Genomic DNA, 23,473 nt, shown 5'->3' on the forward strand with positions numbered 1-23,473 from the left:
TATAACAAACATATGCAAGTAGCATTCAAATAGCTTCTAATCTTGCGACTGGTGCATATGTCTCATCATAATCGATTCCTTCTTCTTGATTGAAACCTTGGACTACAAGTCAAGCATTATTTCTAGTAATGACTCCGAACTCATCTTTCTTGTTTCTAAAAACCCATTTTGTTCCAATAATAGTATGATTTTTGGGTCTAGGAACAAGTGTCTAAACATTATTTCTTTCAAATTGATTAAACTCTTCTTGCATACCTAGGATTCAAGATTCATTAAGAAGTATTTCATCAATATTTTTTTGTTCAATATGAGATAGAAAAGTAGTATGATTGCAAATATTTCTAAGAGATGATCGAGTACTTACACCTTGTGAAGGTTCTCCTAAAATTTATTCCACTGGATGATTTTTCACAAATTTTTACTGTTTGGTTGCATCTTGTATTAAATTTTGATGATCTTTCCTGATGTTTCCATGTTGAACTTCCTCTATTGTATTCTCTTTGTTGAGATTGAGACTTTCCGTATTATTTATACCTCCTGTTTCTTCATCAATAGATTTTTTGGAGAGTAGAGAATTAGATTAATCAAATACTACATGCATAAATTATTGTACAGTCAAAATCTTTTTATTGAATACTCTATAAGCTTTACTATAAGTATAATACCCGAAAAAAATACGTTCATCAGATTTTGCATCAAACTTGTTTAAATTATCCCTGTCATTCAAAATAAAATATTTGCATCAAAATACATGAAAGTAATTAATGTTGGGTTTTTTCTTAATCCAAAACTCATAGGGGTTTTATCTAACTTAGATTTTAGCATAACTCTATTTATAACATAACATGTAGTACTTACCGCTTCGGCCCAAGAAAAATTAGGCAGGTTGTTCTCATTGAGCATTGTTCTTGCCATCTCTTAAAGAGATCTATTTTTTCTCTCTATTATCCCATTTTGTTGAGGAGTTCGAGGAGCAGAAAAATTATGCAAAAAATAATTTTCATCACAAAATTTTTCAATATTTTTATTAACAAACTCTTTTCCCCTATCATTTCGGATACTTGAAATAGTATAACCCTTTTCATTTTGAATTTTCTTGCATAACTTGGTAAAGACATTATATGCTTCATCTTTATAAGCAAGAAAGATGACCCAAGTATATCTAGAGAAATCATCAACAATAACAAATGCATAGTATTTTCCTCCTAGATTTGCAACTCTATTTGATCCAAAAAGATCCATGTGTATTAGTTACAATGGTCTAGTAGTGAAAATATATTTCTTGAGTTTAAAAGAAGTTTTTGTTTGTTTACCAAATTGGTATGCATCACAAATTTTATTTTTAAGAAAATTTATTTTTGGTAAACCTCTCACAATATCATTTTTTGAAAGTTTGGAAATAAGTCTCATGTTGGCATGACCTAGTCTTCTATGTCATAGCCAACTAGTTTTATTTTGAGTTGAAAAACAAATAACATCTTATGAAATAATTTCTTCAAAATCGATTGTATAAACATTGTTGTTTCTAAAAGTAATAAAACAAATATTACAACCATAATCATTCAAAATAATGCACTTATCCATTTTAAAAGTAACTGTAAATCTTTTATCACATAATTAACTTATGTTCAAAAGATTATGTTTTAGACTTTCAACAAGTAGAACATTTTCAATTATGAGAGAAGATTCATTACCAATTTTACCTATTTCCACGATCTTTCCTTTCGAATTGTCTCCAAATGTCACGTGTCCTTCTTATTTAGATTTAAGATTAAAGAACTTAGTCTTATCTTCCGTCATGTGTCTTGAACATCCACTATCTAAAAACCATTTGTTTTTGTTTATGGAGAACTTTATGCATACCTATAAAAACAATTAAAATAATTTTTCTTGGTACCCAAATTCTTTGGGTCCTTTATTTATTAGTATTAGAATAACAAGATTTTTAAGTACCCATATGGCCCTAATAGTCATTGTATACTTTCTTCTAATAGGACAAACATGATAATTATGACCATTTCTATTATAAAAATTAAAAATAGCATGTGGCATATATGAAGAACTTGAGTGATTATAATAGTATCTTTTTTTGACAAAATTATTTTTATGAAAAGAATTTTGAATATTGAATTTTGATGTAGAAGGATTATCAAAAATTTTTTTATAAGGTTTGTATTTTTGTTTCGACATATATCTTAAGTCTGCCTTGTCAAAAACACATCTTTGACTACCAAGAAGTTTTTCAGAATTTCTTTTTCCATTCGTAAAGTTTTCAACAATATTTTCTCAATCAGTTTTCTTTTTCTTCAACTCAAAATTTTCATCTTTCAAAACGATGCTTTCTTTTATTAAAATATCAATTTCGTTTGTTGAATAAGAAGTTTTCTTTTTCAAAGCAGTATACTTAATACCTAATTTTTCAAGTTCCTCATATATCTCTTCTAAAATATTTTACAATTCTTCATATGAAGGATCTTCAATATTATCAAGATTTATTACCTCAATGTCATTTTTAGCCATAAGACAAAGATTTGCTGATTCTCCATTGCTTACTTCACTATCTGAGCTACTTGAATCATCCCATGTAACTTTCATTACTTTTTTGCCCTTGTTTCGATCTTTCTTTAGTAGAGGACAATCTGGATTGATATGACCAGGTTTATTGCATTTACAACAAATTAAAGTGTCATTTGTACCTGAATATTTCTTGAAAAACTTTTTGAATGATTTTCTCAGAGGAGTTTTATTTTCCTTTAAGAACTCTGAATTCTTCTTGTTATTATCGCAACTTCTTCATTTTTGTCGTTATTTTCCTCATCTTCATCACTTTCACTTTCATGAGGAATAACTTTAAGTGTCAAGCTCTTTTTTTGCTTTCCTTCTTCTTTTCCTCTTTTCAATGTGTACTTATGGATGATAAGTGACCCAATGAGTTTATTCACTTCGAGCTTCTTGAGGTCTCTATCTTTAAGAATCGCTGTCACTTTTGATTCCCAGCGTTTTGGTAGAAAGTTGAGAATTTTTCTTACTATCTCTACCTTGGAATAAACTTTGTTAAGAGCTGTCAAGATATTTATAATGTTAGTCAAACGAGTGTACATACTAGAAATAAATTTATCATCATTCATCTTAAACATTTCATGCTCATGAATAAGAATATAAATTTTTTATTATCGCACTATTTGATCATTGCAATTGAACTCCAACTAGCATAGATCTAGCCCAAAATGATCTGCAACTCTTGAACGGTTCAGATCGAAAGTACCGATGGTGAATCCCAGCATTCCCACCATACAGATGAGTCCAGAATGATCCAAATAGTTTGTCAGCACTATTTGATCATCGCAATTGAACTCCAACTAACGTAGATCTAGCCCAAAATGATCTGCAACTATGGACGGTTTAGATTGAAAATACCAATGACAAATTTCAACATTCTCACCATACAGATGAGTCCGGAATGATCCAAATAGCTTGTCAGCATTATTTGATCATCGCAATTGAACTCCAACTGGCGTAGATCAAGCCCAAAATGATCTGCAACTCTTGGACGGTTCAGATCGAGAGTACCAATGGCGAATCTCAACATTTTTACCATACAGATGAGTCTGGAATGATCCAAATAGTTTGTCAACACTATTTGATCATCGCAATTGAACTCCAACTGGCGTAAATCAAGCCCAAAATAATCTGCAACTCTTGGAGTTCAATTGTGATGATCAAATAGTGCTGACAAACTATTTGGATCATTCCGGACTCATCTGTATGGTGGAAATGTTGAGATTCGTCATCGGTACTATGATACCAATTGTTGCGCCTCTAGCCTGTCCAAAAAATCATACAAGAGAGACAATATTTAAGTAGTTCGGCAACTTGCCTACATCCACTAAAGCGGAAACTCAATATTTTCAATATGTTTGTACAAAATTACAAACACTCATAAACAACTCTCTATCTCTTAAAATGGCCCTCTGTTCTGGGTTTCCCCAGAACCTAAATTTCACCCAGCTCTCTGCTTTGATCTCTCACCGCAGTGAGGATAATTTTAATTTTCAGCAAATGATCTCCTTTTGTAGGAGAAACCATGGGGGACAAAACTCCCACACTTCTTGACTAAGAGGAATGCTTCTTTTGGTGCAGCAGCTTTGGTCAATATTTGCTGCCAGAGACTTTCGGTAGATGGGTGGGTGGTTGCAAGTTCAAATGACATTTCACACTTGGAGAGTTTCCAACAAAGCTTATCGTTTCAATCTCATTTGGCCAAATAAATAGATTTACAAAATGAAACAATGAGATCTGGTAGGGAAAAAAAAGATTCAAAATGTGAGCAGAAAATCCACTCAATTGCATTACGAATCTATGAGTATGTGGATAGTGAAACACGTTCGTAAACGTAAACGACCATACTGAACAAAGGTTCAGATCATTTACCAAATGAAATGCAGGCGTGCTCGGGTTGATTCCATATCTTAGAGTGGGAAATGTTGGAAACCAAAATGAAAAGACATAAAAAGGAGAAAAGTAACCCGATTTTTTGAGGTTAGGGTTTTTTTAATCGGTGCTATGTGGGAAAACGGGATTCTAGAATGGGATTTCGTGGCTCTGGTTCGTCGATTTGAAATCGGGTTTGTGGCTCTTGGGCTCGAGGCTTGTTCGTGGGTTTGTGCGTTAGTGGTTCTTCGGTACGAGGCTGAAACGTGGGTTTGTGGGTTCTTTCTTCAACTGGGAATGGTTTTCGATTGGGATGGAAGGCTGCTTCTGGCTTCTGGCTTCCTGGGGAAGACAATAGGAATGGAGAAGAGGGGAGGGTCTCGCAGGGGATGGAGTGAAGAGAAAGTCTTGGTCAGGTCTCGTAGGAGATGGAGGGAAGAGAAAGTAGAGTTTTCAAAAGCATTAACACGGAAACGAGGCAAGTTTGAATATTGAATTAAAACCGTGACGACACTGTTTTAAAACGTGCCACGGAGGAGCCCGTTTGGCAGGGTTTACCTAGTACGGTTGTAAGTAAAGTTTTTCTTATTCATTTGATGTACAACTGAAAACTAATTTATTTTTTATTTTTATTTCGAGGAGAATAAGTCAACTCTCTCTTCTAAAGTGGCTAATTTCCTTTCATGGCCAGCCTCAATTTTAGCTCCTAAGAAATATTAAACAGGAACCCCTTAGATATATATATTTTTTTAACAAAAAGTCTAATGGAAAAACAAAAACAGAAAGATAAAAAAATATTTCTTGATATATCCAATATTATCTGCAAAAATAGGTAAAAAACTGGGAAATGAGGGACACAAAGCAGAGGGAAGAAGTAGTTCATCCTCTGCTGGATCATCATCACCTACCCAATCACCTGGGTCAACGACTGCATTACCATTGATAGATGGTATCATAATCTCGGAAACCCATGACCTCCACCATGCTCCTACCACCTTGATTGAGACCAATGCTGGAGATTATTCTCCTGTAAAAGACTTTGCATACCTAAAATATGTATGTTTTTCAGAGACTACAAAGCTCTGGGCAATTGCAGGCCCTATTGCTTTCAACATCCTCTGCAATTATGGGATTAACTCTTTTACCAGCATTTTTGTTGGACATCTCGGAAATGCGGAGCTCTCCGCCGTTGCCCTTTCTCTGTCTGTCATTGCCAACTTCTCTTTTGGCTTCTTGGTTAGCTTCTTCCAAATCTATCTGCAGAATTTTTTTGCCTTCTTTTGTTGTATAAATGCTTATGCCATACTAGTTTTGTCCTAGATCTTGGTTAAATGTTCAAATGACATTATTTCTTGTAAGTGCTAGCTCAATTTTGGTCATCGAAAAGGATACATGTCCTAAGAATCTAAGAACAGAAAAAAATCATGGTGGATCTTGCAAAATTTCAAGTTTTCTTCTGTATTTATTGGAAAATTTCTCAATGTAAAATGAAGACAAGCTATAACCTTATTTTGTTATGTTATTCACAGCCCTTTTAATTGCATAAGATTTTAATATTTTGGCCAAAAGTTGTTTCACCAATGCATGCTGATTAGACGAAATCGCAGCTTGGCATGGCAAGTGCACTAGAGACGTTGTGTGGACAGGCATTTGGTGCAGGGCAAGTGGAGATGCTAGGGGTGTACATGCAACGTTCATGGATAATCTCATTTGTCGCCTGCTTCTTCTTAATGCCCCTGTACATATTCGCAACGCCAATCCTAAAACTCCTCGGACAGGAACATGGGATTGCAGAACTTGCTGGAAAATTCTCTATACAGACTATCCCTCAAATGTTTTCACTTGCGGTAAACTTTCCTACACAAAAGTTCCTGCAGGCACAGAGCAAAGTCGTGGTTATGGCATGGCTTGGTGTCGGAACTCTTGTTGTGCATGTCGGGATCCTATATCTGTTCATTAGAGTGTTTGGTTGGGGTACTGCTGGTGCTGCTGCGGCCTATGACATCTCGGCATGGGGTGTTGCTGTGAGTCAGACAGTTTATATTGTTGGTTGGTGCAAGGATGGGTGGAAAGGGTTGTCGTGGTTGGCCTTCAAGGACATTTGGCCCTTTTTGAGACTCTCTATTGCTTCTGCTGTGATGCTTTGCCTAGAGATCTGGTATTTCATGACCATAACTGTTCTCACTGGACACCTGGAGGATCCTGTTATTGCAGTTGGCTCCCTTTCAATCTGGTGAGATGAACAGTAATTTGAATGTACAGCTCAACTTAAAATAATAAACCACTCTCAAAAGATGCAGTGTCAATTGGAACATGTCTATGAAACTTTCAGAAGTACTGCAGTTATTAGCTTGAGAAACATTAAGGATAATAATGGGAAACCAGCAGGCAGTTGAAAAAGGACATTAATTTGCATATGGAGAAACACTTATGCTATGAAGCAGTTCTCTTGATGCCCATGAAATGAATTCAGAACACATAAGAGAAGAAAAGAATCTATTTGCAGGTGTGTCCGTCCACATCAAATATACCATTGATGTAGAAACTTGCTGCATCGGCTAACATAAAAATGTATTTGTAGTTTTCCTTTTTTATCATTGTAATGTGTCCCATGGTAAGTACTATGTTTACCCACCTACTTACAAATAGCATAAATTATAAGAGAAACTCAATGTTGGAAGTAGGGGTGTTTAAATGTCGTCATTCTTAGTAAAAGCAGATAGGATTTCTGTTAGTTTCATTAGTTTCTCTTCTTCTAGTTCCACATGCATAGAACTTATATATATCAGTGTTTGCTATGGTAATATATTTTCTAATGCTCTTTTCTGATATCTGTAAATAATCTCAAATCTGATTTCGGTTCTATTTTTAATGTTGCAGCATGAATCTGGATGGGTGGGAAGGCATGCTGTTTATTGGAGTCAATGCAGCTATAAGGTAGAAAAAACAAAATCATTTCTATTGATCAACATCTTTTTATGTTTTCATCTTTGGCTCCTAAATTACCTATTCTTTTATCCATTTCCAGTGTTAGGGTCTCTAATGAGCTTGGATCTGGACACCCTAAAGCAGCAAAATACTCAGTCATTGTCACAGTCATTGAATCTCTCCTCATTGGGATTTTCTTCGCAACCCTTGTTTGGGTTTCCAGAGACCGTGTTGCTGTAATCTTTACGGACAGCAAAGAGATGCAGAGAGCTGTTTCTAGTTTAGCATACCTTCTTGGTATAACCATGCTACTTAACAGTGTTCAACCAGTTGTATCAGGTAAAACATATACCTAACAGGATACATAATCACGCGTCCAAATGTTGTCTAGCACAGCAAAGAAAAATATTATTCATTGTCCTCTGATGTGACGTGATATTAAATGATAGGCAGACAAGTAAAAAAATTATAAATAATTTTTTAATCATTTGATGCATGACTCGTGCTATATGTTTCTGCAGGCATTGCTGTCGGAGGAGGTTGGCAAGCTTTAGTGGCCTATATAAACTTGATTTGTTATTACATTATAGGTCTCCCCATTGGCTTTCTTCTAGGGTATAAAGCTAAATTAGGGGTGAAGGTAAAGTATCAGTACTTGTCATTGAGTAAAACCTCGTTTGTACTTGAAAAAAACATTTCATCTCATTTTATCTTATATCGTCATTGCAACTTTAATAAATTCTCACCTAAAATATAATAAACAATTCAACTTTTTCAAATTTCAAAACAATAATAATAATATTTTATTCAACTTTCATCTTTCATCTAAAATTATCTCATCTCATTTTTGAATCAAAACCAGCCCAGCATATATTCAAGAAGCCATAAATTTTAAGAGTAAAGAAGCAAACCAAACCATGTAGTTATAATTTCTTCATCCATGCTTTACTGGCTTCCACAAATACATAAAATCTAAATCCACTTCTTTCTTTTTCCTTCTTGGAAGTTGAGTTAAAAAAAAAGTGAGCATTATTGCTGCAGGGAATCTGGTCTGGCATGATTTTTGGGACATTCTTGCAGACGCTGATCCTCTTGATTATCCTTTTTAAAACCAACTGGAACAAGGAGGTGAGAATGGTTATATTTCACTTGCTCTAAGACTGTTGAAGTATATGGAATATAGAATGCTTATAGATTTAAATTTTTGCACAATCTAACTATACAAGCAATGAAATATCTATACTTCCTCTGCCTTGAATCGTTTGAATATTGGGAATTGCAGGTAGAACTAGCAGTAGGACGAATGAGGAGGTGGAGTGGACAAGATGAACATCAATTTGACATTTAAAACTCTGGTGTTGTCTTTGATCCATATACAAATCGAATATGCTTATAAATGCCAATATAGTGAGTATTTATTGTAGATTTGTGTTACTTCTAGGACAATATTTCATTAAAAAGGGCCTGTAGAGATGTTTTGAGCCAATCAAAAGTATTTCTATACCTAGAAACAAAAATACCGATGACTAATTATCCATTGCATTGCATTGCCTTGCCGGAAATCCATGTTGTATTATATGAAACATGTTCACCTCCTTTCTCATGTTACAATCCTCTTCCTATTGAACCCATTTTTTTCTCAATCCACAGAGCTGGGACTGCTAACTAATACTAATATAATAGAAAAGAACTCAAGAGTGCAAGAGAAGTGCTTTTTGTAGGGACACAAGAAAGCATATACTAACCTATTGGCGTTTCTAGTATTTAAATGCTATTCATCATCCATTTAATCATCTTTTCATCATCTTATGATATGACATTAAATGTAAATAAAAATAATAAATAGTATTCCAATCTTTTGATTCCATATCAAGAGATGATTAAATGATAAATAACAGTGTTGGGCATGAACTTTAACAATAAACCATGTCTTTGAATTATTTTTTGTGCTAACTCTGTAAAATAACCAGGCTGGAAACTTTCCTGCTAGCAGTTCTAATGACACCATTATCCTGCTACTAATTGCATAAAAGCTGAACAGAAAAATAAAAAGACAATGTGCACCATACTGCAGCCAGATCATTTATAACAACTTCAATGCTTCCCCAGAATAAAAAATAACATTGCTGATTGAAGAATATGAGTGCCTACTAAAAGGATTTTTATTTGTCATCACAGACATGATACAGTTTGATCAAAGGAATTCTAGTTATATAGAATATAATGGTGGAATTTAGAGTGGATTACATGCATCTACATCCTTATAGGACCTCCATCTTTTACCTTTTGGTGTGACACCCAGATGGGGTCGTTTTAAGTTTTATTTATCGGTAGTAATATCACCTTCTTTATCCATTCAAAGCCGAGCAAATAATGGGAAAATTAAAATCTACCGGGGTAACCCGTAAAAAAATGTATTACAGCCAGGAAAGCAGCATGCCTGTTACTCTAAATTTGAAGAATCAGAATTAAAATGTCCAAGGTTATAAGGTTAAGTCAAAAATTTCTCGATGACAAAGATCAAAGAACTTTTACATTTCCAACATATTCACATTTCAAGAAAGGTGGCATGAATGTTTTGGAAGCTAAAGCTGCAAATAGTGGATAAACTTAAACTCCAATTGATCATTCCATACACTTCCAATCAGTCACCAATTGAAACTCATCCAAAATGAAAATGAAAAGACTTTACAAGACCAGTCCAATGGGTGAAAACAGATCTATGTACACAACAATGATAGGCCGTATGATCTGTACAATAAAGAGAAATCTTGCAAATTAATATGCCACACAGCAGGGATTTTGCCTTAAGGAGCCTTGTTCAAATCTAAATTCCTATTATCCTGCAAATCTGACAACTGACAATCCAGGTTTATTCAATGAGGAAGAGATGAATAAGCAATGCACAATTTTCACTGGTGTGAATGTATGATAACTTCATTTCTTTGATCCAATTATACCACAGGAACAATGGAATTGGAAAAACTCAGCCACCAAACTAGAAATAAATCTGTGGGCCATAACTGAATGATCAGCTATAAACAAATGATTGATACGCATCTACAACCACTGAGCTGGGAACCTTTGGTTGCAAACGGTAAAGAAGCTTCCATCATGAAAGAGAATGAGAGAAACTAAGTACAGGTATCATCAAAAGTCATTTCCTGTTACAATAAGACAAGTAAACAGTTCAACAATGACACCTAAAGACCCAAATAAATCTAGTTACTCAACAATTAGTAGCAGTCTGGTTCATCCAGTCACCAATTACCAACACTCATTGTTAATTGAACATTATCAGTCAGATCATCATCATAAAGAAACAAGATTACTTGAACGAATATATTTTTAAGAGAAGTATTAATCTTTCTAATAGGAAGATAAGGAAAGATAATTGTTTTAGCACTTCATAGGTTTATTTTATTAGTTTACAACATTAAATAATCTGGCTAGTCCTTGCAGTTTGAGACAGACAAAATTGAATGCGGGATCAAAATAAAAATGATAAAATATAGTCAGGTGGCCATCAGTTTACCCATTGCAAAGAAGATGTTTAATAAATCTTCAGATTTTAAAGGGGCCATGGCCGCATTGTTGGCCCCAAACATAGGTCCCCCATGTTGAAGTGGGCATACATGTTGACTTGAGGAATAAGAAAGGCACTATCTAGAGGAAAACCACAATCCTGGCTGTATTCTAGTCAATAAGAGATTGAAATATTAACCACTGCATATATTTCCAAAGGGAAAACGTGATACCTGATCACATATAGGGCAGGCATTACTTCGTTCCATCCATTCAAGAATGCATGAGAGGTGAAAGTGGTGTTCACATCTCGTTATAGTATTTGGATTCTCAGAATCATACTCTGCATTTGTAGGAGAGAGTTTAAACATTAGCTATGATCTCTAAATTAATACAACAATGCAGAAAAGACTTGATTATACTTCCTGCAACAAGCAAACTCAAAAAAGGTTATACAGTGAATAGAAACACCAGTTCCATGGTAATGCACCTTCAAGGCAAATAGGACACTCATCCTCTTCCTCTGCTACAGATATATTAAGTTCATTCAAATTTGGAACTTCTACTTTTCTCGGCGAGAAATCCAAAGAATTGGCTTGAGCTTTACAGTCCGATTCCTCAAGTTCTTCACATGTAGTCAAAGTTCCAAAGCTACTTCCAATAATTGTTTCTCCAACAGAGTCAGAATCAGTAGATCGTGAACATCCCAAGATCAAATCATATGGCAAAGGTGCAGGAGGCGGTTGGTAAGTGTCAGGGGTTGATGCGTCTAGACCCAAATCAACCAGGAATCCACCTAACAGTGTAGAGGCTGTGCCATCATGAGATGTCAGGGATTCATGCTCTTCCAAAGAAGGTGGACACTGCAGAAAAGAACTAAACTTTTCAAAACTGGTATATTTATATTAAAAAATGATTCTCATTTATCAATTTCAGCAAAACAAGCCATAAAACATTTATACTCCAACCTCCCTATTGTCTTGTTGACGGATAAAAGGATTTCCAAAACTGGGTGGCAAAATACAAACTCAATATATCAGCTTATTTCCACAAGAAAAACAAGGAAAGATCCATGCAAGTCCATCATAAATCAAGAAGGAAGAAGCCAACAATTAAGATAGCTAATTATTACCACTGCATAAATATAATGTTCAGAGTATGTTTCCTGCCAGCAATACAAAATCTTGCCACTTTCAATATGACAACTTATCTCTCACAACATCAAAATCTTGGAAATCAATAACTGTCACAATTGCAAGCTCACTTTTTTGCCTTACCCTTATTCTGATCACAAAAATCCTAAAGGTAATCATGCAGGTTGAGATAATTTTTTTAACTACAATTTTCAAGCTAATGATGAGTTGGGATAAGATATTAGCGAGCCCTGCTTCCAGAGGCTAGTTTTTGGCTTACAATGCCAGTAGAGACGAACAATTCATGCGTTACCCTCTCAAGTACTTTTGTTCTCCCAAATTCACAAAATTTTGCATGACACTGTTGTGCTTCCTGTTTCTAAGCTCGATTCAACACTGAACTTTAAACTCATGTTTCTTTATTATTTTTGCAGGCATTAAATATGAATTTTGAGGGAAATATGATGTGGAGTACAGACTAACAGATAAAATTCCGCCTGCATACTGCACTCTGCTACAGAGGTTCTTGCATAAGGAACATGTTAAAGATCTTCTTAGTCAACTGTTTTATATATATTTTTTACAAGTAAGAAGATATTTTATTGATATTGAAACAGACATAGTCCAAGTACATAGGAAGTATACATGAGATTACACCTAGTTAGGAACTAGATACAAATACAAGGAAATCATGAAAGTTGAGACCATTAGAGTCTATAACAATGGCCCACACAAATAAAGTCTTCTAGAAAAACTCTTAAACTCTTCCAAAGAGTGCTCTAGATCCTCAAAATTTTGGTCATTCCTTTCCCACCAAATGCACCACAATAGACAAATGGGAGCCAACTTCCACACAATTGCAATCTGTAGTATCCCTTGATCCCTCTCCAGCTAGCTAGTAGGTCAACCACCCTCCTCGACAGAACCCACGCTAATCCCATTTTGTTCAAAAATTAATTCCATGAGGCCCTTGCAAATTCACAATGTAGAAGTAAATGATCCAATGCTTTTGCACATACAACACCAATCAATAAGGATAAACCCATGTTTCCTTATTTTATCAATGGTCAGGATCTTTCCTAAGGATGCAGTCCAAACAAAAAAAAGCAGCCTTAAGTGGCACTTTACTCCTCCAAATGCTCTTCCAAGGAAAGTGAATAGCAGCTTGAGTAATGAGTAGGGTTGTACACCAATGGGTTCGGCGTCGGTTTCAGTGGAAAACCGAGACCCCACCGACGTCTTCCATGAAAGCTCAGAACTGGCCGAAACCGGTCGATTGGGGAGAGAAAACTGATCATATCAATCTCGATGTACATCGGTGTGGTCTTTGGTCTACCATTGGCGTCTTTTGTGAAGGAAGAGAGGAGCGGAGTTGCGGGAAGAAGACCTGAGGAAGCAAATGAAAGTGAAAGTTGTGAAACCCTAAAACCTGCGGAAAACCTAAGGAAGAAGATGACGGGAAGATGAAGGAGGGGGGGGGGGGGGGGGGGGGGGATGTTTAATTAACCTACTTCCAAACGGCATCGTTTCATTTTTTTTTTTTTTAAACAAATATCATGAGGAAAATGATGTCATTTCACTCATTTAAGTGAAACGGCGCTGTTTTATTTAACATATATTTAAAATATATATATATATAAGGGTTGGCCAGTTCAGCGGTTTTTAAAGGATTCAAACCGGCGCCAAACCAGCCGACATCGGGTTCTAGCATTTTGTGTCGCTTGCATACCGGTTCCTTGCCGGTTACAGCTGGTTCTGTGCTCTGGCGGCCGGTCTGATTGGTTTTTGGCCGGTTTGGACGGTTTATGTACAGCCCAAGTCATGAGAACCTCATAGAAAGAGAGTACAAAAAAGTTTCCTTTGCAAGGAGTCCAAAGAAACTTATCCACCACGGTATCATCAGCTCCAATGGTGTATAACAAGTTAAAGAACTCAACAAAGACCCAACTTCCCATTCATGTGCCTTCCTAACGAAACTGACATTCCACTACTATGAGCCATTAGTAATTTCCCTCCAATCGGCCACCAAAGCATCATGTTCCTATGCAATTCTGAAAATAGAGGGATAAGCATCCTTAAAAGCCGTATCTCCAACCCAAAAATCATGGCAAAAACTAATTCTATTACCATTCCCCATATTCAGCCTAGTGTGGCTAGAGAAGGACCCCCAACCTTTCCAGCTATGTTTCCATAACCCCACTCCATATGCCCCCCTAACTTCATTAGAGCACCAACCCCCCCCCCCTTCTCTCTCCCCTTTACTCCCATACTTTCCATAATGCTTCCCTCTCATAATAATATCTCCACAACCATTTCCCTAAAAGAGCCTTGTTGAAGACCCTCAAATTGCGAACCCCCAACCCGCCACCCCTCACTAGGGAGCACACCTTGTCCCAACCAACTAAATGAAACTTAAACTCCTTGCCGAGTCCACTCCATAGAAATTCTCATTGGAGCTTCTCAATCCGTAAGGCAACACTAGCTGGTAGAAGCAATAATGATAAGAAATATATGGGCAGGTTTGAAAGTGTGCTCTTTTATTAAGGTAATCCAACCCCCTTTAGAAAAATACAACCTTTTCCACCCAACCGGCCTTCGCTCTATCTTCTCTAACACTTCATCCCAAATAATCTTGGCTTTGAATGATTCTCCTAGCGGAAGGCCAAGATAGTTCATAGGCAGCAAAGAAACAACACAACCCAATAAGTTGGCCAGACCCCTTATGTTGCGAACGTTACCCATAGCAACCAGCTCAGATTTAGAAAGATTCACTTTTAAACCGGAGACAGCTTCAAAGCAAACTAAGATAGCCCTCAAAGATTGGATATGACCTTGGTCTGCCTCACAAAATAACAATGTATCATTTGCAAACAAAAGATGTAAAATAATGGTAGAGCCATGGTTAGTATCCCCCATCAAGTAATCTGAGAAAAAACCATCCTCAACTGAATTCGACAACATTCTACCAAGAGCCTCCATGACAATAACAAATAAGAGGGGTGATAGTGGATTGCCTTATCGCAACTCCCGCGAACTGTTGAAGAATTCCACGGGGTCACCATTCACCAAAACCAAGAATCAAACTGTTGCACACAATGCCTAATCCACAACCTTCATCTCTCCCCAACTGGAGACAGGTTCAAAGCAAAGTAAGATAGCCCTTAAAGAATGGATATGACCATGGTTTGCCTCACAAAATAATAGCGTATCATCTACAAATAAAAGATGTGAAATAATGGTAGAGCCATGGTTAGCATCCCCCACTGAGTAGCCTGAGAAAAAACCACCCTCAACTAAAGCCGACAACATTCTACTAAGAGCCTCCATGACAATAATAAATAAGAGGAGTGAAAATGGATCGCCTTGTCGCAACCCCCGTGAACTGTTGAAGAATCCCATGGGGTCACCATTCACCAAAACCAAGAATCAAACCGTTGACATACAATGCCTAATCCACAACCTCCATCTCTTTCCAAAACCACATCTCCTCAACAAGTAAAATAGGAATTCCCAATTAACATGTTCATAAGCCTTCTCCATTTCTAATTTACAAAAAATACCCATAACTCCTGACTTACTCCTGCTGTCCAAGCATTTGTTAGCAATAAAGACTAAATCCAATATTTGTCTTCCCTTACAAATGCATTTTGAGACTTAGAAATGATTCTATCCATGACTAAGCTCATCTTATTAGCAAGAACTTTTGAAATTATCTTGTACATTCCACTCACAAGATTAATAGGACGAAAATCCTTCACCTCCATTGCACCAACCTTTTTGGGAACAAGTGCAATGAATGAAGAATTAAAACTCTTCTCAGACTTCCCAAAAGAGAAAAATCCGTGAAAAAACCTTCATGAAATCCTCTTTCACCACCTCCCAACAATCGTTTTATATTAGGATTGCAAAACAATTTTGTCGTTGTGTTTCGAAAGAAGAATTTGGGTTTGAATTTCAAATCAATGCCATAATTTTAAACTTCTTTCTTTTTATTTTAATTTGAAATTCAAGTTTAAAATTTGGTTCAAATCTAAATCTAAATCTAAATCCAAATCCAAATCCTCCTCCCAAAATCTAACCTTCCAAATGTAACATATAGGCTTTCTAAATACTTTATGCTTGGTACAGAAAATCAGCTTATATCCCTGTAAATGGACATGCACTCTTACTGTTCAACAAGCTCGAAGCCCAAGTATCCTACTCAACTGCATTCCCAAAAGCAAATTGCAGCAACAGAAACTAGTCACACTCTGAACTTTTAAAATACAACACACAAAGAAAATCAAAATGGATCCAAATACAACGGGGAGTTGATCCCACTCCTTTCAGAAAGGGCAAAGGATTTGCATCTCAGATTAGCTTTCCAACCAGCACTGAAATCAGGCCACCATTTAGGATGGATTCAGATTTCAGGTGGGAAATGGATGGAATCAAGGACGGTGATGCGGTGGAGGATGAAAGATTAATATCTAAGGTGAGCAGGTAACTCAGTAGAGGAAGTAAGACTAATATCTATGGTAAGCAAGTAACTCGGTGGAAAATCCAGCAGTTATCAGATGTGAGTTGGTTCATAGCGCCAATGTGAAGTTGGCAAGGAGGCCACCCTTGCATGATTGCAATGTAGTTGGACTGCAAAGGGGATTATTTAACTGGACAATAAAAATGTAGAAAAACGGCAGTCTGATCATAAACTTTTCTGAAATCCAGCATGACAGTGATCATAACTTTCCTGATCAAATAGGGGTTTGCAGTTCTAAAAGCCAGCTGAAATCAGACTCTAGCAGGGCTTTGGGTGCAAAGAATGGTGGTAATAAGAAAGGAATTGCTCAAATTCTATGGCAGATATATATCCCATCCCCAATTTATGAAAAAAGATACAACACCCTGAAGAGAGTCATTGTGGTAAACCAGAATTGTTTCATGAACCCTTAATTAGCTATATAAGCTTCAGAATTTCTCTGATTAAAAATTGTATCTGATTAAAGTATCTTAAAAAATCAGGATAAATAAAAATGTATTCAAGAAGGAATAAATTTCCACAGATTAGGTAAAAATAAAGAGAAACCAGAAGAGATTCTACGATATCACAAGTTGATTTCCATCTTAGCTTTATTTCATACAAATCTTGTAATAACACAAACAAGCAACACCGATAGCAGCAAATGATGAGTGGGGGCAATAGATAGAGCAGCTGCAATATATGCTACACCAATAGCAAGTCAAGCAAAAAGAAAAAGGAGCACAAAACAAGAATAATGCCAGTCTTGTAAAGTTAGAGAGAGATTTTTCTGACATAGTAATAGACTGGTGTTCCATGCAGATGAGCTTTTCTGGAAGAACAGCAGCAACCTCCCATCCCTGAAGTTATTTCTGTTATCCACCCAAAACTACCATTGATTGGTGCAACGATTCTGTTATTTGGCATCATATGGTAACCAAATCCCACAGATCCAAAGTAAATAAATGTTACTCCAAGAGAAAATTTGGCTAAAGAAAGAATTACAATCCATGGCAAAGATGCAAAAACAAAAGATGGGCAATGGAATGTAGGTAGGAAACAAGGCCAAAAAAAGTGGACAAATATCAGGATTAAGCTAGCCATAAACTTGATGAAGGATCCAGATCCAATCAACAAGAAATTGTAAGCCAATACTGAAGACACACCAAAACTAGTTTGCCAATGTTTAGGATGACTAGCATCATGGCATACAAAAGGGTATGTTGATTACATTGATTATAATTTATAACCCAAATTCAGAACTGCAAAGTGAAGATAAATTGATTAGCTGATGACAAACACCCATCAATCAACAACCTGGAAAGTCGGCAAGTTTATATAAATAAAATTGTAACTAGGCTTGCTAATCAAGCGTGATAGCTAAACATACAACTCTATACCTCCCTTCTGCATGTTGCAAACATTACCAACTGCACCTTCGACTACCATTCTGAGGGACCTTTGCAGCTACCATGAACAATCTAAATACAAAATTCTGCTTTACAAGCATATTAAAACCCAAATGGCATCATCCGAGTTCATATTTATCTGATCTAAAGCACAAAATGGGGAAATTTGATGCATATGATACACCATACTTGTCATGTACAAATCACTAGCATATGAATTGGCACAAGGACTTTTAGCATTTCCACAACCCTTCCTCGTCCCAAATGGATCCCATGGCAACATATTTTCAAGTTCAACATATCATGCAAGTGTGTACATATGCAAACGATTTGATAAAAAAACAATTTCACTTTCAGAGCCTGATGACATCCGAAGAGTCACATACTTGTCTGCAGTTCTTCCTGCACCAATCTACCCAAATTAGTTGCAATCCACCTAAATTCGTTATCAGTGTAATAAGTTGAGGGTTAAAAAAAAAAACCAGGAAGACAAGTGACAAATAGAATAAATTTATTTGAACTAAATTCAGATACAGCAACAGAGAAAAAACGATATTTTTTTAATAAGAAAAGCTACGGAGAAAAAACATAACTCAAATTATATTATAAACTTTAAAAAACTACATAACAAGCTAGTACATCATTCCGAAAATTGGAAACTGCCAAACCCCAGACCCTCCATCATGTTCAGTTTGTTCCGCAAAAAGATAACAATAAAAGCCAGATAGAATGTTGGCCACAGGGAGACAGAGAAAGAAATTAACGGATGTGCACGGAAAAACACCAATCCAAATAGATCAAACTAACGAATTCCAAAACTAACAAAGATATTAGCTGCAAAGCTTACCACTAGAAAATGAGAGATTCTTGCAGAACTCGAATAGGGCTTAGAGAAGTTGTAGAAAGGTTCGGAAACTCTTTTACGTCTTTCGTTTTTGTATTCTTATGCACTGTTGCACTGTTTGCGCTCCACTCGTATGACTCGTATCTCTCTCAAACAGCCGACGGGGATACAACTTGACTATTTTCTTTTAATAAATACTTTATTTTTATTTGTACTGTACTTAGTACTCCTTTATCTCTAGGTAAAAAGGGGACGTCAAGAATTAAAGGGAATAATTCTAAGAATGAACCATGAACCCACTTTCCACCATATTTGGTTTCTCATCATCTTGAGTTTCTTTCACGTAATTATTTGGCTCTATCAATCTTAGGGAATGACACTATTTTGAAGAAGATGATGACTAGCCTGTTTGTCAGTTCTCGGTCTATCTGTTTCATGCCTTCAACGGGTAACAAAAAAACAAAAAAACAAAATTCATCGTCTGAAGAGTTCATCTCAATTATTTTCTATTATTTAGCTCAGTTTGCATAATTTATATATATATATATATATATTTCATGAATAACATCCTAAAATGTTCATGACATTTTACTGCTCGGTAGCTTCATCCTCGATCGTATTACTACGTACATATGTTCTCCGGCCGGTCTACCACGGTTGAGAAACAAGACAAATGAGAGAAGACCACATATGTTCGACTCTCAAATCTTATAATTTAATACAACTTTACAAGTTCTTTTTAATTAATTTGACAGAATATAGAAGGGAAGTCGTGATTGTACAAGGCCTTTAGCACAAAGGTTCTTTTTTTTTTCATATAAAAAATTTATAATATTAGATTTAAAATCAGTGCATTCACTGTTGTAATGCATTTTAAAATAGCTTTTTTTATAATTTATTTAAGTGATTAAGATCAATGTAGTTTCTCATATCAATTAATGTGGTGATCGGTATTTTACCGTCTATTGTCAGTTGGTTTCTCTAGAATTTTCGATGTAGAGCCCGCATGGGGGGGGTCTGTGGATTCAAGGGATCAAGTTTGCAAAAAAATTAAGCATTTCCTACCTCAAGTCCTTTACACCAAAACAAATAAAAAGTTCATCAAGATTTCAGATAATGCTATCTTACAACTCCTCGACTTATGAACAATGGCTGTAAGCTAAAAAGAATTTCAAGTTCTGCAATATATGTGGCTTATTTAGAACTTTACGAAACTGAATGTGGATGGAAGTAGAATCGGAAACCTAGGAAGAAGCAGAGAAGGAGGCATCCTTAAAGATTCGATGGGTCATATGATATGTGCTTTTACCAAACATTACGACATTAGTTCAAATAATAGTGCAAATGTTTGAGCATTATCAAATGGATTGATCATTTGTGCACAGATAAATATAAATAGAAAATGATTCTAAACTTGAGGCTCAATGGTCAGAAAAAGGTGGGCCTATCCTCTGGAGGTGTCATGATTACTAGAAATAGGCTAAAACGATGATGAGCTCATTGGTAATACTAATTTCCTACCCTTTTTGAGAAACGAATCATGTAGCCACATACTTGCCAAATTGGATTTTAGTGGTAAGGATGCTTTCTTTGGGACACTCATAAGCTACCAAAAGACATTCTTGGAGTTGTTCTGATGGATAAAGCTGGTTTACACATCCTTCGCCAGTAATAACGAGTTTGATTACAAGTTTGTTTTCTTTTCTTCCCTTTTTATCCCATCTGGTTTATTTTTATCTGTCTAGAACGTCTATTTTCAGAAATATCAGTCAAACAGATTTGGTTATAGGTTTGGTATTTTTTTTTTTATTTATTTATGTACAATATAGAACTTTTAGGTATCTCTAGTTTAGCTTGGATACTTAGGTTTGGTTGTTTTTCTTTTGAATGTGTAACTTTCAGGTGTTAAGATGTAATCACAGTATTCTTTCATTATAAGTGAGAGTTATTGTGACGCCCCCAAATTCTGTTTGGGATCAGACGGACATTTGAAGCGTCGAGACATGCAACACAAGGTTACCTGCCCCCGTTCATGACATATAAGATGCAATAATCCTAATATGCATCTAACATTATGCAATATTCGCAGCGGATAATTTTTTTCTTTAGCAATACTATGCACCAAACTGAAAATATCTCAATACTGAAAACATACTTCATACATAAAGATCCATTGAATAACTAAGATCACAACACTATTCCTAAATAGTTATGATCCAATAGTACTGGAGATGCAACTCCATCGTACAAGTAGTAATTTAACTACTATATTAACATTAACGACGCACCGTCGTTCAGTCGACTGTGTCTAGTTGGTCAGCTCCTGATCCTCCTTCAGGTCCTGTAACAAGATCTACCATTCGGGGGGAATGGTAGTTGGGACTACCACAGTGAGATTTGATTACAAATCTCAGCAAGTTAACAAAAAACTTTCATACAGACTAATGATGCATGTATGACAGTAAAAGCATAAATGCATAATCAAATTCATAAGTAATTAAAGCATAACTTAGCGTACAACGTAGCATAATTGACATAGCTTAAATTGAATCATGAACTGAACTTGACTTAGCATGAACTTGCTCTGAAACTTGAATTAACATGAAAAATACATACTCCACAGTTGTTGTGGCTCCATGTATTCTACGTGTAAATACATACTCCACAGTTGTTGTGGCCCCATGTATTCTACACAAACTTGACTTAACATTAAAAATACATACTCCACAGTTGTTGTGGCCCCATGTATTCTACACAAACTTGACTTAACATGAAAAATACATACTCCACAGTTGTTGTGGCCCCATGTATTTTACGCATCACAATTGTAGTTAAATACATACTCCACAGTTGTTGTGGCCCCATATATTTTACGCATCACAATTTTAGTTAAATACATACTCCACAGTTGTTGTGGCCTCATGTATTCTACACATCATAATGTACTCAAGATGAAATGTGACTGGAATACGAAAGGACTGAAATTCTGACGTAACATAACGTGACTTGAACATAACTTAGAATACATGACTAACTTGAGATAGAAACATTTCGTAACATGGCATAACATATAATAGACAACATATTTAACATGACATACTTGCAATAGTGAATATTATATGACTTGACATACATGTAATAGATGGCATACTTAGCATGACGTACTTATCATGTACAGTAATACATAACAGAATATATTATGTAACAGATAAAAAAATTGATGACAGAATAAATTCTGTATAATAGACAATTAAGTGATAACTTGGCATGGCATGACATATATGATAACACACATACATACACTGTAGTTCCTTTACTTAGCACACATACACAGTAGACTGATAGTAAGTTAAAAGCTAACTTACTTCGATCTCCGCGTTTCTTATAAAACTTCAAGTGCGATCACGAGGAACTGTAATTAGTGATTCTAAAAGTTAGAACTAAATCACTAATAATTTGAAATATGGAAAATACTAACTTAAAGAGTAAAATTTTCATTTTACTCTCTACATATGGGAAAATGACCGTTTTACCCATAACTTAAGGATTTTGTATACTAATTCCAAAAGTTTCCAAAATTTACATTCCTCATGTAAATTTTGTTCTAAACTTAAATATCAACTCAGAAAAATTTAAAACAAAACACAACTATGAAAAACACACTATGGCCGAAACATCCATAGGCCATTTCCCTTGATTTTTGTTGCAATTCCTTCCAACTTCAAAACTCATGCTTAAACCAAAATTTTACAACAAACATCTTCCAATTCTAAGTTCAAAACCATACTTAAAACATCCATTTAGAAAAAGTTAATAATTAACACCAAACTTTTTTGTAAAAAGATTCAAGCACTTGAATCACAAGTTTTGACCTTAAATCAAAACATCTCCAAGAATTTCAAAAATCAAATCTTACTTCTAACATATTAATAATATCATCCTAACATCAACCATGCTTTAAATCATCGAACTAAAGTCACCAAAATCACAAAATAACATTTGGAGTTTTTGGTTTTACACTTAGTCCAAAAACATAAACTTTTTCCTCAACTAGTTTTGATAAATCTCTTAATCTATGACTTATAATTATATGATCTTCAAACCAAACCATCACATGGTTTAAAAAGATGTCCTAAAACATATATAAGCTTCTAATTCAAGATCACATGGTTAGAAATTAACCAAAACATAAATTTAGCCAAGAATATCCACACTTTGGCTTATTTGAATATCTCTTTGCATAAAATTTCATATCTTTGAAACTAACATTAAATATCTTCAAAATAATAATATAACATGTATATAAGATACTTAGTATCCTCCAATAAAATTATTAAAGTCATTAGAATAGGTTTAGACCACCAAAGAGTTAAACTTTCTCAAAACAGAAACTGTTTTTCCTCTTCCAGTTTCTAAGTTTCTAAATCTAAGAAAATCTTTCATCAAAACCTTTAATCATGCAAAAATCCTCAACCAATAGTCATATATACATGTTAACAATACTCTATAAAAATTTCGGACCAATATCTATCCATTAGCTTGGTCAAAAAACTCCAAACTATAACATACTTTCCAGATTCACTCCCAGAATGACCTTTCCATGGTTAAAAATACTTTTGACTGACCAAATGACCATGGAATGATACGAAAAATACATCTACAGAAACTAGACTCAAAGAGGAACAACTTATATGAAGGAGACTTT

At 35.4% G+C, this 23,473-nt stretch overlaps 2 protein-coding genes across 3 annotated transcripts; one reads left to right on the forward strand and one right to left on the reverse strand.

The window, feature by feature from the left end:
- The first annotated feature begins 4,563 nt into the window (after positions 1-4,563).
- LOC122305827 (protein DETOXIFICATION 35-like) lies at positions 4,564-8,845 on the forward strand. Its single transcript, XM_043118370.1, has 8 exons — positions 4,564-4,909; positions 5,204-5,667; positions 6,039-6,664; positions 7,312-7,368; positions 7,460-7,698; positions 7,881-7,999; positions 8,401-8,487; positions 8,642-8,845. Exons 1-8 carry the CDS (start codon positions 4,564-4,566, stop codon positions 8,705-8,707), a joined length of 2,004 nt encoding a protein of 667 aa, XP_042974304.1. The 3' UTR covers positions 8,708-8,845.
- Positions 8,846-9,940: 1,095 nt separating this feature from the next.
- Positions 9,941-19,065, reverse strand: LOC122310230 (probable E3 ubiquitin-protein ligase RHB1A). Of its 2 annotated transcripts, XM_043124112.1 has the most exons (6): positions 18,772-19,065; positions 18,311-18,360; positions 17,311-17,428; positions 11,375-11,747; positions 11,118-11,227; positions 9,941-10,523 (listed from the first exon to the last, which is right to left on the reverse strand). In XM_043124112.1, the coding sequence occupies exons 3-6, from the start codon at positions 17,371-17,373 to the stop codon at positions 10,494-10,496; spliced, it is 576 nt and encodes a 191-aa protein (XP_042980046.1). In that variant the 5' UTR covers positions 17,374-17,428; positions 18,311-18,360; positions 18,772-19,065; the 3' UTR covers positions 9,941-10,493. The 2 variants fall into 2 exon arrangements, with proteins under 2 accessions (XP_042980046.1, XP_042980047.1); XM_043124113.1 differs by lacking the exon at positions 18,311-18,360 and having other exon boundaries at positions 18,772-19,064.
- Positions 19,066-23,473: the final 4,408 nt, after the last annotated feature.

This window comes from Carya illinoinensis, chromosome 1 (assembly GCF_018687715.1).
Source record: "Carya illinoinensis cultivar Pawnee chromosome 1, C.illinoinensisPawnee_v1, whole genome shotgun sequence".
NCBI lineage: Eukaryota > Viridiplantae > Streptophyta > Magnoliopsida > Fagales > Juglandaceae > Carya > Carya illinoinensis.

Excerpts from the sequence above, each read along its gene's own strand:
- LOC122305827 (XM_043118370.1), top strand. The coding sequence starts at position 4,564 with ATGTGGGAAAACGGGATTCTAGAATGGGATTTCGTGGCTCTGGTTCGT. Across the intron at positions 5,668-6,038 it reads ACTTCTCTTTTGGCTTCTTG|CTTGGCATGGCAAGTGCACT; the intron begins GTTAGCTTCTTC and ends ACGAAATCGCAG. Across the intron at positions 7,699-7,880 it reads TGTTCAACCAGTTGTATCAG|GCATTGCTGTCGGAGGAGGT; the intron begins GTAAAACATATA and ends ATGTTTCTGCAG.
- LOC122310230 (XM_043124112.1), bottom strand. The coding sequence starts at position 17,373 with ATGGGAGGTTGCTGCTGTTCTTCCAGAAAAGCTCATCTGCATGGAACA. Across the intron at positions 11,748-17,310 it reads GAACACCAGTCTATTACTAT|TGTCCACCTTCTTTGGAAGA; the intron begins GTCAGAAAAATC and ends TCTTTTCTGCAG. Across the intron at positions 10,524-11,117 it reads CCTGCCCTATATGTGATCAG|GAAATGACTTTTGATGATAC; the intron begins GTATCACGTTTT and ends TTATTGTAACAG.